We start from the raw sequence: 14,981 nt of genomic DNA, 5'->3' as shown, positions 1-14,981 counted from the left end.
GCTCATCTATTTTAGAGAGTGTCTTATGTATTTTAGACAGTAATTTGGGGGGTTTGAGATTAAGGAATTGTACCACACTTGGTGGTGTTTGTAATTCGACTTGATTAGGTTTCAATTTCTTTTTTACTATAGATTTTATTTTTTGATATTCTGGAAATCTATTCTTTTAGATCCCATACTTTATATCTAATCTGTCAAACGGAATTAGTTAAAGAATATGGTAACACCTTTAAGATATTTCTGAAAATGATGATATACATTTTTTAAGTGGATCTTCTTTAGTAATTAAAATTCAGAAACAACACCGAATTATAAGTCTCATGTTTGTTTTTAGTATCTGTCTCAGTACTATCCAATGAAAAAGATAAACCCTCTATAAATTAATAATTTGTTTTTCTCTTCAACAGGTCCAGTGATGGTGGAAGATGGTTTAATATATATAAAAAAAATAGACCAAGAAAGGAACCTGTTTTCTGCAAACAAAGTTTTTCTATGACATGTGGCAAATATTTCTTTAAAGTGTGAATAGAAAGTGTAAATAAAATTAAAATAAATGTCTACGAGTGTGTGCCGTGTGTAGTGTAGTAACAAAATCCAGTCTTGGTTTGAAGTAACTATGGGTCATATGAGACATAAGCTATCAATACCTCAGAATGGCCCCTGAATGCCCTAATGTGAACTTGTTGTTAGGAGTAACCAGGTGAATAACATTAAAGAAAAAAAATCAGGCGATATATAGGCCTATGTTTAAAAAATATAATTCCTCGGTTTTTAAATGATTACTACTTCATCAAATTCCCATGACTCCTCACCAGTAAAGAAAAGAGGAAAAGGGGAGAGAAAGTTAAGGAGGAGTAAACGGAAATGATCCAACAGGTGCTGGAGGCTCCTGAAAGTCGATCGTTTGGATCCAGCAGCAGGTCTGACATATTCCTCTTGATTAAAGAAATGCTTGCATATATTTTGTGCACCGCGTTGGCGGTTTTACCCATACTAATTTACTTTCGGAATCCTTATTTTTTGAAAGATTTATATTGCACATTTATTTCCATTTATGTCGGTATACGCTTGAGCAGAATTGAGAAAAAGTTTTACAGTATTTTAGATCGTTTTCTAGACAAAGTGGCGGAGCATCCGCATAAGAAGTTCATAGTTTACGAGGAAAGCTCCTACACGTACAGCCAAGCCGACAGAGAAAGCAACAAAGTGGCCAGGGCTCTGTTAACGCATGCCCACCTCAAGCAGGGGGACACGGTAGCCCTCTTCTTGGGCAACGAGCCGTGGTTTGTATGGATGTGGCTCGCACTGTCCAAGCTGGGATGCACAGCGTCCTTCCTCAACGTCAACATAAGATCCAAATCCCTGCTGCACTGTTTCTCCTGCTGTGAAGCCAAAGTCCTGATCGCTGGCGCTGGTAAGCTGCGTAAATACTGCAGTAAGCTGTTGGGGTTTGTTTTAATGAAATTAACTTTAAACGTGCGCATATCTTTCGTTTTTTAATATCACGTGATCATATTGTCTAATTCATTTAAAAAGATCTTTTTGTATCTCTGACTATTTTTTTTTAATCTGGGAGGTTTGGACTGCACTAAAGTTGCATGGGTATATCTTATTAATTTCACCATCAAATAGATCGACTGTTTATTAAACACACATTTATGTAACCCTGTAATGACTGATCAGCACCTCTTTTCTTTTTACCTCCCTCGCTCTCAGACCTTCAAGGAGCAATAGAGGAGGTGCTGCCCACTTTGAAGCAGCAGGGTATCCTTGTGTTTATCCTCCGTGAGCACTGTCATGTGGACGGCATCGAAAGCCTCTCTGACAAAATTCAGATGGAGTCAGACGAGCCCCTGTCCCGTCAGCTCAGGGCCAGCATTAACATCAAGAGTCCTGCGGTGTACATCTACACATCAGGAACCACAGGTAACCTCGAGGGCTTATCTGGCCTCGTGCAGAGGTTGAGTAATTGAAGGAGCAGTGGGGAGAAAAGTGATGACGATTCTAATGACTGACAGGATCCCATGAAAACAGCACAATAGTCATTTAGCTTTTTTCATGAAAATTATTAACCTATCACCATAAAAAACCCCCTCATTATTTCATCATTTGGTTTGGTCCAGGTGCACGCGCTCCTAATTGACGTCAGAGCGGGATGTAGGATGGATCCGTTAAGAGGGATGTCTGGGATTTTAAAAAGAAAAGAGAGACAGCTGGAAATTAAACTCAAAGCGACGCTCACATGAAAGAAACTGTCTGACTTTCCTTGTTTTAGTTAGCTTACTTCATTTATAAGAGTAAATAATATGTTTGCATTATTTTAGCCAACGTGTAAGGATACAACCAAACTCCTTGTACATAGGTATACGGTGTAGATAAGAAGTGAAATTCGTGTATATCCAAAAAGGTAAAATATATTTTATTTGTATCGGGTGTAAGGCAGCGGTCCCCAACCCCCGGCCTCGGACCGTTACCGGTCCGTGAGTCATTTGGTACCGGTGTTGTGTCAAAAAGTGATTGTCTGCCAAAAACTGATTTCCGGTATTTGCCAAAAACTGATTGCTCGTATTTAAACTGCTATAAGTAACTTGTTGGGCTATAATATGTGAAACATATGTCAAATGCATCCCTTATGGATGACATAAAGTCATCTTGAGCCACAAACAACATTCGTGTAACAAGGTAGAAGCCGCAATCAGTTTTTGGCAGTGACTTTTGTATAACCTTTATTTATGCAGTTAAAAAATCTCATTAACATTAAAAATGTCTTTTGTAAGAGTAAGTTGGCCAAGAGCACAGCAGAAATGGTAGCAAATATTACAATAGTTCTGTAAAAATATTTAAGTGGGGATAAAGGGCCAGATTGGTTATAAAGTAACACAGAGTTGTAAAGATACGTGAAAAACGGATAATTTTTTAATTCTCTATATAACCCCTTTGTAAACCCTGTTCACCGAAGTCTATTTACGAACATACGTAAAGATATTACACATAAAAAATACACAGAAACATTGGAAATCACTTTTTGGCACAACACCGGCCGCGAGAGTTGAGGCTCAGGTGTGAAATGTATGGTTTTCAGGGTTTTTATCGGTTTTCAGCGTTACTTTGTTATCGTTTTTATCGTTAACTCGGTTTTCCTGGGTCTTTTCACGTGTTTTATGAATAAATCTTTTTTTTTCGGTACCGGTACTAGTTTTATTTTGTTGTATTTATCCGCGACAACTTAAAGGCCGGTCCGTGAAAATATTGTCGGGCATAAACCGGTCCGTACGTGGCGCAAAAAGGGTTGGGGACCGCTGGTGTAAGGTACCAGTTAGTGTACAAAAACAAAAACCCAAACTAAATAAAAATAAATTAATGAAATAATCCTATAATGAAAAATATTACAAATAAAAAATCTATTTATCTAAGCAGAATATTGACCCATGTCTGCACAGTGTTATATTTTAGGAGTTTTCACAGTTCACAGTATTAAATTGGTGGGACACCTGAGAATGAGGACTAACTGTGCTACATCTGTTTTTACAGGGCTTCCAAAAGCAGCTGTGCTTAAACACAAGAGGGTTTGGAGGGGAAGTTTTCTCCTGACCTTTGCTGGTGTGCGCTCAGATGATGTCATCTACATAAATCTCCCTCTGTATCACAGTGCTGCTTTTCTTATGGGACTTTGTGGAACTATAGAAAGAGGTAATACATGAAACATTACCTAAAAATAAAACCACAAATCAAGATTTCCACTGAATTTATTGCAGGTTAAACCAACATATACATGACCTCAAACTACACCCGCTTCCATTGTTTGTACTTTGAAGTCCTAAAGTTCGCCTTGCAGAGTTTACAACACTGAACTCTTAGCATGAAGCGGCATATTTGCTGAACTCTGTATCTTTCCATTTTTAGGCACCACTGTTGTTTTGAGAAGCAAGTTCTCTGCCTCCAACTTTTGGAATGACTGTAGAAAGTACAATGTGACTGTCATCCAGTACATAGGCGAGGTTATGCGCTACCTCTGCAACACACCAAAGGTAAACACAAATTTAAGGTCATAGTGATGACAATATTGGGATATGCATTAGAAGCTCAAACTGTTTTAATGATTTCTACCAACCTGCTTCAGTCAGGAGCATTGTTTCTTATGGTCATTGTTTATGTTCTCACCTCTCCTTTGGCCTTCTTTTAGAGAGACAATGACAAGGATCATAAGGTCCGACTGGCCGTAGGGAACGGAATAAGGGAAGACACCTGGGTTGAGTTCCTGGAGCGATTTGGGAACATTTGTATCCGTGAATGCTACGGAGCAACTGAAGGGAATGTTGGCTTTATCAACTATGGTGGGAAAGTTGGAGCTGTTGGCAGAGAACATTTTCTCTACAAAGTAAGATGTAATAATAATAATAATAATACATTATATTTATAGGCACCTTTAAGACCCTCAAGGTCACAAAAAAGTAGCAACAATGCAACAATACAACAAATATTGCAAAATAAACTTTAAACATAAGGTAAATGAGGGGAAAAAAGCCAGCATGAAAAGTATGAAAAGTAAGCAAGGTAAAAATAGACCGAGACGGAATCAAGGGTATGCAATTCTGAATAGATGGGTTTTGAGACGTGATTTCTAATTAATGAGAGAGTTTGTAGTCCAGAGATCTGGTGGAAGTGCATTCCAAAGTCTCGGGGCAGAATAACTAAAGACTCTGAGTCCCATGGTAGTCAGGCGAGCAGGTGGAAGAGACCGAAGGGAAGCTGAAGAAGAGCGGAGTGTACGAGGGGATGAGTATGTATGGAAAGATCGGATAAATATGGAGGCGCAAGGTTGTGAAGATGGATAGATGTGAAAAAGAAAAGCACACCCTTTTTCAATTCTAAAGTTACATAATTATAAAACGATAACATTAGTCCACCTTTCTTTATAATGTCACTTCAAGTTGCTTCAGTTGTCAGACAGATGGTCTCACATTTGACTCTAGAATACTTTGGTATACGGAGGAGTTCATGGTCAACTTAATGACTGCAAGATGATCAGGTCCTTTGGCTGCAAAACTAGTCCAGACCATCTCCTCTTCACCATCCTGCTTCACAGTTTTTATGCTGTGCTTGCTTTTCACAAAATATGCCACTGTGTACAGTTCATTTTCCCAAAGGTCTTGTGGTTTGTTCAGATGAATTTTGCAAACCTAAGCCATGCTTAGAAGAACCATGGCTTAAGTCATAGCTTTTTTAGAGAAACCTTTTTTTCACTCAAGTAACTTCAGTCTCAGCTGAATGCAACAACCTTATAAAGAGTACATTTGCATAATGGCTGAAACTAGTGCCACTGGTGGACAATTGGCTGTGAGTCTCTGTGAGGCCAGTGAGCCTTTTTTCAGAGGTTAACTTGACCTCTGTATATGGAGATGTGGCATGATTTATATGACTAACTGCTTATTCTCTTCAATGTATCTGTAAACTGTTTCAGATGGCATGCAAATATGCCCTCATAAGGTTTGACACAGAAAAAGAGGAGCCAGTCAGAGACTCCAGAGGATTTTGTGTTGAAGTCCCAAGAGGTGAGCCTGTCTCTTAAGGTGCCGCCTTGCCTTTTAAGCTGCTATTTAAACGTATACTGTTACTTTTACTCGCAGGAGAAACTGGTCTGCTTGTGGCAAAGATTGGAAAAAGAACACCCTTCAGTGGCTATGCCAAGGACAAGCAGCAGACAGACAAGAAGAAGCTAAGAGATGTGTTCGAGAAGGGCGACATGTACTTTAACAGTGGCGACCTTCTAAAGATTGACGACGAGGGATTTCTCTTCTTTCAAGACCGCATTGGAGACACTTTCAGGTCTGTGAAACATAATAAATGAATTTGACAATCTGGGTGAAAGGTCAGGACAAGGAGTACCAGAGAGTGTTTTTTGTCTTAAAAGCACAACTTAGTGTGACCCCCAAAAAGTTGATTCTGTTAATCTGGATGTAGCGTTTTCAGTGGGAGAAACGTTATGTCACTCATCCAAGTGACTGCACTCAAACCAGCGTTCCTCCCCGTCCAGGATGTGTACATCGTCATCATTGAAAGAGTGTCCACTGCCCTGCAAATGTATAAATCCTGGCAATCCTCCTGGCACTTTACAGCATACACTATATTACTCTGTTTGTGTTGGGGAAACCGATCCGTGGGGTGGACCAATTTTTGGTGCAGCGTGTTTTGGGGTTTAAAAGCCACAGAGACTCAGTGTTTAGAAAAAATGCATCTCAACTGATCCAATACTACTGACACATACGGGATCAATACAGGTTTGCGCTTAGGCAGCAGTTGTCCTTCTGTCTGGAACAGCTGGATGAATGTTTAACAGATTGCTTACAATCTGGGGTTATAGTTGTAAAATAAGGCCAGAAAGTTTACTTCTTCACTTGAAATAGAATTTAAGCTATGGAAAAAACAGTAAAACCCTCAAGTTTAGGATATATCATATATAATTTCAGAATTACGGACACTGTGGTGAGTCTAATCTAATTGCTTTCAGTATTTTATTCTTTATAGTTAAACCTAAACATCTTTGATGAACTATTATCTCAGTGTTTTAGGGAAGTTTGTTACTTTTGTGTGTCCCTGCTGAAAAAAGATACACTGCAGCTGAGTTCTGCAAATACTCTGTATTATATCTGTTACAGGTGGAAAGGAGAAAATGTGGCAACCACGGAGGTGGCTGACCACCTGCTCGCAGTTGACTTTGTTGAAGAGGCTAATGTCTATGGTGTGAAGGTGCCAGGTAATAATGACACTAAAAGCAAGATTATTGTGATGTATGTCTCATAAATATTACAAACATCTTTTTTTTCCAGAATTCTAAGAAAAAAACTCAGAATTCAGAAGTTTTTTCTTGGAATTCTGAGATTAATCGCATATTTCTGACATACTGAGGAAAAACTCTGAATGTTTGGATTAATGTCTGGATTCTGAGGGTATTTTTTCTTCTTTTTACTTTGACCTTCACTGAATAGGACATGAGGGAAGAATTGGAATGGCAGCGCTGAAACTGAAAGAAAATATGGACTTTGATGGCAAAGCTTTATATCAGCATGTCAAAAACTACTTGCCCAGCTACGCAAGACCACGCTTCGTTCGCATACAGGTAAATAAAGTTCAATGAATGATCACATTAAGATATATCTGCATACATCTTAGCAATAATCCCGTAACCATTTCATTTTTCTCTGGCAGGATGCATTGGTAGTGACGAGCACCTTTAAGCAGATGAAGGTGAAGCTGGCAGAGGAAGGTTTTAACCCTGCTCTCATCAAGGATCCTCTGTTTTACCTGGAAGACAATAAGGGCTACATACCCATGACTCAGGAGTTATTCAACTGCATTGCAGAAGGAAGACTCAGGCTTTAAACGAGTTCAGCGCTGATTTTTTTATTGTCAGTCTCAAAAACATTAGTGTTTACATTAATCTTTACATTGTGGATATACAAACATATAATGGCATGCATTTCATTTTTTTATATTTCAACTGTTTAGTCTGAAATACTTTCTTGTTTTTAAAATGATTTTTATATGAGTAAATCCCATATCGCCGACACTGTTATTTGGTGACTGTGTTGGTTGACTGTGTGCTGAAGCAAACTGCTTATCAATCAATAGGTGAATTATTGTGTGGATGTGAGGTACACTTTGTGCTGGTTTTGGGCTCGTCAGAGGAGTTTAGGAGCAGTGGAAGTTTCCAGTGGCGTAGGAGGGGGGGCTGTGTTTGTTACGGCAGAGGAAGACATACAGTTCACTCTTCTGCAGGTGGAGGGTAAGTGCTTTTGAGCTGCTGGAGAAACCTTCAGAGGGCAGCAGAGCTGGTGCCGACCACACTGCACCCACTGGTTACAGAAGCTGGGAACGCTGTAGAACTTTGTCAGCTTTTTCAGGACCTGTTTTCCCAGATCATTTGAAGGCATCTCCTCAATATTTATTGTTGCACCAGATCCTGTTGTTGAAGGCACAGGAAGGCCACCAGCAGCATCTTCGACTATAGGCCTCGTTTCAAAATCATAGCCACACAGGGACCTGATATAAGTGTAAGGCAGGGGCTCGCTGCTGCAGCTAAGAGATCGCATTGGTCTTCTAGACCGATTCCAAGCTTTGTCAATCCACAACTCCACTTGAGCTTTTTCCAGCCTGGCAACAGCATCCTCTTTCTCATCAGACCCGGTGTCTAAGACCGGGTCTTGGTATTCTTCATCACCTATTACATCATCTTCCCCTGATTGTGACTGGTCTGCATAATTCAAAGCCTGTGTCTCAGCCAGGAGAGTGGAAGCTGTTTTACAGATAATGCCCCAGTCCCTGAGGATGTCATCGGCAGTAGTGTACTGTGAGGTCACCGTAAACCGGATGATGCGTTTGGTATAAATATCCGCAGGAATGAGGTACATGGTGCCTGACCGGGTCAGTCTCCTCAGCAGCTCCTGGGTCAAAGTGTTCCCTCCCAACAAAAAGAAGATACAATAAAATGTTTATAAGTCTTTGTGTAAAGCCACAAAACCCTTACTAAGACATCTGTGTTTACCCTTTTCCTACTATTGTTGCCATTTCATCTGGGAACTAGCTGACCACATTCAGGTATATAACAAACCACCATTGAACAAGGCGTAATCGGGACTTCTTAGCACATGTCAGTAATGATTTTCTGGTGAAAACTATAAGGTCAACATATTTATAGTTTACTGCACAATTCAGGTACAAGGACAAGTTGCATACTTTCAGGCAGAAGACCACCAGGCCGAGGTGCCTCTTAGCAGGAACCTCAAAATCTGTGTTGCTCCTAATATGAGACTCCAAGAGTTTTGCCATCTCAATCCCCTAAAAAACCCCCAAAGCAAACAAACAAAACTTCACATTAAATACACTTTCTATAATGGAAGTCTAATATTGATATCTATTTTAGAAGAATGCCACTTACATGTCTGATATGAGCCTGGAGGTTTTTCAATCCAAAGGAGCGCAGAACAAACCAGAGCTTCAGAGCACGGAAGCGTCGACTGAGAGGTATTTGCCAGTGCTGAACCAAAGAAAAAAAGTAGTGTTCAGATGAGACTGTAACATTTTGAACTGGTGAATAAGTAATGATGACGAACCATAAAGTCGGTGGCTGCCAGTGAGTTTTCATGTCTGAGGTAAACAGGATCAACACTGAAGGTCTGCTGGAGCTTGTATTTATCCTTTACCCTGAGATCAACAGTTAATTAAATCACCAGCTTAAAAGCATTCTTCTGTTTAAATTTGCACTTTGTCAGATGTAATTTTGCAGATATTATAGAGACAGAGTTGAGGTATGGCTTAAATGTCTCTACTCACCAGAATGCTGTGCAGTCAAAATGGACCATCATCCACTTAGAAGGGTTGAAAACAAAAGAGTGTGCAAATTCAATGCCCTTCATTGACCAGCGGAGCTCCGGACAAAAGTAGGCAGAGCCAGCATACGCGGCATCAACATGGAGCCAGAGTCCCTCTTCCTCACCTGCAAAAAGATTTCAATTTCACTTCTAACTTCATCTTATGTATGCAAAGAAAAAAAATAAGTCTGACTCTGCAGTATGATTTGGAAGTAAAATTAAAAGACACACAGACTGGTCCCAGTTCCGATAGCTTATCGAAGGCACACGCTCCAGTAGTTCCCAGAGTTGAACACAGCTGAAAATGACAGAATGGGTCAGATGAGATCCAACATGCAACACGGGTTTGTTGTGTACTTTTGAAGCTAAAAATCACAGTTTCCTCATGATATGAGATGATATACAAGTGTCCTGATTAATGATGTACAACGTTTTGCTACTTATTTTCATATTTTTTTCCAAGTTTAAAAAGAAATTATTCGGACAACTTTTCAGTTTTAAAAGAAATGAAGCTGAACTTCAACTTCCAGACATTTGATTTTCTTTAAATGCACCATCAAAAAAATAGATTGTAAAACAGTTTCTGCATGCATCTGTGTTTGCCATGCAGCAGAAAAATCAAACAAAGGCACTGATTGGCTGATGCTACAGTCTGCCGATTCTGATTTTTATATACTGCAGCGTTAGTATATGCTTTTAAAAATGTGATGGGTATTGTGGCACATATTAGGTAAGCTACTAGATTCAAAACAATATGGGGATTCTTAAATTCTCTGCAGAAATGTCCCATTGAGGTTTCAAACACACATACCAGGAAGGGGACAAGTCCTCTTGCCCTGTCTTCTTGTATGGCTTGTTTCAAAGTGTCTCCTCTCAGAGACAACTCGTCATCGGTCGGCAGAAACCTGATCTTCACCAGTGAGATCAGTCCTGCCTTTTCAACTGATGAATGAGCCTATAAAAGCAACATCTGATCAGTTTTACGGTTCAGTTTATCAGGCTGATAGGAAGCTCCTGTGCAGCTTACCTGATCCGAAGCGTAGGCCACTAGTCTTGAGTTTATGACGGAGTCGTCCACGTCCTGGTCAAGCTCGGCCCGCAGCTGCAGGATTTTATCTTTCCTGGCTGCCAGCAGAGCAACCAGTGTGCTCTCACTGACTGTACTCTGACGAGAGAGCCAAGTAGGTCAGAAACACAATGAGGCCCCGAAAGACTGTAAACTTCGTGGCTCTAGAGCAAACAGATTAGGATGTTGCACACCTGCAGGATGCCTCCACCTCTGCTGTCAGGATGGTAGTGAAGAAAGAAAGAGGGGAGCTCTAGTGCTTTACACAGCCAGTCCATCACATTCATTTCCAGCTCTGTGCATGCTGGGCTTGAGGCCTGAAAAAACAAGCAAATAAGACATCACTGAAGCAGATGGTAGCATGTGATTGATTGTCTTTTTGGTCATTGCGTACCCAAGTGAACCCAACACAGTTGATTGCATCTGCCAGCATATCCCCGAGCATAGAGGGCCATGAAGTCAGACTGGGATAGTAGGCGTGCATGTGAGGGCTCTGCCAGTGAACCACCTGGGCAGAGAGATAGGAAAACACTCGCTTGCCATAAATGTATTTCATGATCATTTCAGTGAACTGAACAAGCAAGGTGAATTTAAATTGGGTTTTGCTGCGACACTTACCCCTGGCATGATGACCTTCTCAATGTCATTGAAGATATTCTCCCAGTCCTCCGGCTCCGTAGGTGCAGCCTCAGGAAGAAGCTGCCTCATGTAGCCAGGTTTCACATCAGGAATGACCCTCCTCTCCCTGATGGAGCCCAGGTACTTTGTGATGTAGTCCACCATCTCCTTACCTGATCAATAAGAGATCACTGCAAGTTATTCATATTCATTTTCTTTATTATGTGCTTGTTGGCATTTGAAGTCAAATATCAACATCATCCAAAATGAGTCCATGATTACCTCTGCGATTGTATTCCTCAGCTTGCATTTTCGGAGATGAGACCTCTTCGAGTTACTTTGTCGTGTGTAACAGGTGACTGCAGTGAGGCTTTGTGTATTTGGGAGCAGAGATTACACCACTATATAGATCCTGTTGTGAAGAACACGCCCCAAATTGGTGACGCATTTGAACCAAATGTCTTTCATGTATTTTTTCCATCACTGGCTTCACATTTGCACTAAATATTTACTTTCCTCTTGCAGCCGGAGATTTAATTTTTTTTCATATCCACGTGAAATGATACAGGATTAGAACAATATAATCAATAGTGTAATAGGTTATATAAAAGTTATGAAGAATTCTTTTTCACCATTACACCTGAATCCCTCTGTAATGCAGAAAAATAATTTATGTGTCAAATCAGATTATACAGAGACCCTTATATTTTCAAACTGGTGTTCAGGCCCCCTCACAAGGTTTCTGTTTTTTTTTTTTTGTGTGCGTGTGTGTAAATTATATATTTGGTGACATCTCTCTGACCCTTAATCTTTAGGGAAACACAATTCGATACAATTAACCTCCAGTCTCATTTCCTCCCCTCTTCTTACTCCAACAGGTTATGAATGATGATGGATCATGATGAGCGATATTTTCAATGTATGATGACTCTTCACAAAGTAATAAAAGTAAAAAAAAATAAACAAACAATAAATGTAAACACAGTAAAAGGTACTGGGATGATGAGGGAAAACCATTTATGTCATTAGCTTATTGCAGCCTTTTAAACCCTGACAAAAGCCTGAGCAGCACCTGGACTGTTCGCACACTGCACTGTTTACTATGCATTGTGCTCAGCATGTGATAGCTCTCATGTGGTGCTCTGGGGAAACCAGTCGCTGGATGACAATCGAGCCACAATTCAAACCTACAAAGCACGCATTATTGGTAAGTCACCGAGAGAGAGCAAGCACACTGAAATTAATAACATGTTTATCTAAGACATATGTAAACATATCTAATCAATCAATGAATTCATGAATCAAAAATGAATAACTGGCAAGCAACAACGGAAGATTTATTTTTTTACTCTTTCATTTATTTTAATTCATTTGTAGTTATTTTTTGTAACACACTGTGCACGCTTGTACTTGATTAAACTTTACCATTAACCATTTACTGCTCTCTAATAATAGTATAATTCTTTCATTTAAAATGTCATTAGTTTTGTCACATAAGATGAAAAGAACCACACAAAGTTAAAGAAATCCATAAATGCACTTGCATCAGTGTTTATTCTATCATTTCCTTCATTAAAGCTGCGAACAAGCAACTTCGCATGGAAGCTTCTAATCAAATGTGCCTGGTTTGAGAGCAAGAAAAGGCTTCATCACTGAACTTCTCCACATTCCCAGCGTGGTTCCAGAGATACACACAGGCTGTTCTTTGCTGCAGGTACTGTGACACACTTTTAGTGGCAAAGGTGAGGTGGATCTTCCTAATTCTTACATACAACTGTCTGCTTGTGAATACAAGTATCTAATGAGCCAGTCACACAGCAACAACTCCATTTGACATTAGCATGACAGCATCTAATGGGAAAGAAAAGTGATTTAAATGACTGTGTGAGGGTTGACAGAGAAATGGTCTGAAAGAGGAAAATATCCAGTGAGGAGCACTTCTCTGGGAAAAGTTTCTTCACATCAAAAACTTGAAGCAGATGTGCTACAGCAGCAGAAGACCACACTGATACCCACTCCTGTCAGCTAAGCACAGGACATTGAGGCTACAGTTTGTACTGGATCACCAAAACTAGACAGCAGAAAATGTGAAAAGTGTTGCCGGGTCTGATGAGTAGATTTCTCCTGCCACATTCAGATGGTGGAGTCAGAACTGGGTGTAAACAACATGAAATCATGGCTCCTTGTGCACAACACGGAGCCTTTGGGGTCACATTTAAGTAGGTACTAGTAGGTACGCAGTGTTGGGAAGGTTACTTTTGAAATGTATTCCACTACAGATTACAGAATACATGGCCCAAAATGTATTTTGTAACGTATTCCGTTACGTTACTCAATGAGAGTAACGTATTCTGAATACTTTGGATTACTTAATATATTATCATGCTTTTTTACAACTAATGAATGTCCTGTTCCTGTGTGATTCATTACTATTACTGAAGGCTACTCAATAGCAACTAGATTTTTAAATCTTAATATAAAATGAGTAACAGTAGGGTGGACATTAGGTGAGGCTGCACTTTTTGCAGCGATCTCATATAGAAAACTATTCCGCGCGTATATAAAATAGGTCCGCAGCTCCAAACCGTAGTAAAGGGACCTCTGGCTAACACGTCGGTTTCCCTGTCGGGCTCGTAGCCGAAAACTAGCTTTACTTTGTTGTCTTGGTCAACTTTGCTGGCGAGAGACAGAGAGAGGCGTTGAAAGGCTGCTCCAGCGGAACTTATTGTTTCGGAGGAAAACAGGAACACAGTGTATACTCGAGTCTTAACAGCTTACTTACACCTGGGCTCGTCAGACACTCTTTTTTGGCTGCAGTGGTTATTATTATATTTACATGCTTCCAGCTCCCGTTTCTGCTCAGTGACAAGTCGTACTTTTCCACTCACCTTTTTTCTCCCTCCCTCGCTCATAGATACATAACGGGTATGGCAGTCCATTCTCCCTGCAGCACGGACTACACTGCCCATGAGGCTACATTCTTTAGGGCTATGCCTGTAACACTCTGCTATTGCCTTCATATTAAATCATTTTAAAAAATATTTCTTCACGTCATTATGAGACTCGAGATTGAGACACGGGCATTTGAGCCTCTTAATGCTGTTTTGTTTGGGTTTCCACCTGTGTGGAATTACAAAAAATAGAGAGGGCATAGCCTTACATATGAAACAGGAAAAGACCGCCGCGTAATCCCTTTATTTCAACAAAGTAACTGTATTCTAAATACCACCCTTTTAAACGGTAACTAACGGAATACAGTTACTCATATTTTGTATTTTAAATACGTAACGGCGGTACATGTATTCCGTTACTCCCCAACACTGTAGGTACGTACCTTTTCCAGTCTGCAGGGTTAATTTTGAGAATGGGTCTAGTTTAACCAAAATCATAATCTTTTCACGAGCTCAACCAATCTGAGAGTGACACAGGACATGAAACATGGTCTCTGGACTGGCTGCCTTGTGATCTACGTCACTGCAACACTATCTGCCCAATCTTTAAGTAACTGTTTATTAAAACATACATTTTTAAAAACGATCCATATGGTGTTACTAGATGAATTACAGTGTTTCTTAACCTCAGTTGCGAAGAAATGTTCATGGACAGTTTATAAACCATTTATTAACAATTTTGTAAGTATCGTTTATTACTGTTAAAATGGTTAAAGAGTTTATGTAGATATATTTACATCTGACATCTGGTCTCCAAACTGTCACATAGGTTAACGATTCTTCTAAACTAGCCAAACTGGTTATTTAAATTTGATCAAGAACAAAGAGTTTTGATTTTATGTAGGAAAACTGGTAGCATGCAATGACTAATGGCAGGAGTGGGTGTGTTACTATACACAGAAATAAGTGTTATGTGATATGGAGCATAGTACACTGTGACTATTGTGCTCCTTGTGTGCTTTTAAATTTGAGAGGCTG

The 14,981-nt window shown here is 39.9% G+C and overlaps 2 protein-coding genes across 4 annotated transcripts; one reads left to right on the top strand and one right to left on the bottom strand.

Moving 5' to 3' along the window:
* Positions 1–815: 815 nt before the first annotated feature.
* On the top strand, positions 816–7,565 carry LOC113020143 (long-chain fatty acid transport protein 2-like). 2 transcript variants are annotated; one of them, XM_026163865.2, is made up of 11 exons: positions 816–920; positions 1,246–1,414; positions 1,717–1,926; positions 3,532–3,690; positions 3,904–4,028; positions 4,184–4,378; positions 5,462–5,552; positions 5,628–5,826; positions 6,657–6,754; positions 6,987–7,117; positions 7,207–7,565. In XM_026163865.2, exons 2-11 carry the CDS (start codon positions 1,294–1,296, stop codon positions 7,378–7,380), a joined length of 1,503 nt encoding a protein of 500 aa, XP_026019650.2. In that variant the 5' UTR covers positions 816–920; positions 1,246–1,293; the 3' UTR covers positions 7,381–7,565. The 2 variants fall into 2 exon arrangements, with proteins under 2 accessions (XP_026019650.2, XP_026019664.2); XM_026163879.2 differs by lacking the exon at positions 816–920 and having other exon boundaries at positions 927–1,414.
* On the bottom strand, positions 7,386–11,475 carry hdc (histidine decarboxylase). Of its 2 annotated transcripts, none has more exons than XM_026163855.2 (12): positions 11,335–11,473; positions 11,053–11,225; positions 10,829–10,942; positions 10,629–10,751; positions 10,396–10,533; positions 10,180–10,323; positions 9,600–9,666; positions 9,331–9,493; positions 9,111–9,201; positions 8,936–9,034; positions 8,735–8,835; positions 7,386–8,463 (listed from the first exon to the last, which is right to left on the bottom strand). In XM_026163855.2, exons 1-12 carry the CDS (start codon positions 11,360–11,362, stop codon positions 7,680–7,682), a joined length of 2,025 nt encoding a protein of 674 aa, XP_026019640.1. In that variant the 5' UTR covers positions 11,363–11,473; the 3' UTR covers positions 7,386–7,679. The 2 variants fall into 2 exon arrangements, with proteins under 2 accessions (XP_026019640.1, XP_080143598.1); XM_080287472.1 differs by having other exon boundaries at positions 8,304–8,458; positions 8,734–8,835; positions 11,335–11,475.
* Positions 11,476–14,981: the final 3,506 nt, after the last annotated feature.

Source organism: Astatotilapia calliptera, chromosome 1, assembly GCF_964374335.1.
Source record: "Astatotilapia calliptera chromosome 1, fAstCal68.1, whole genome shotgun sequence".
In the NCBI taxonomy this organism is placed as follows: Eukaryota; Metazoa; Chordata; class Actinopteri; order Cichliformes; family Cichlidae; genus Astatotilapia; species Astatotilapia calliptera.
This window is presented reverse-complemented; position numbering and strand designations above follow the sequence as displayed.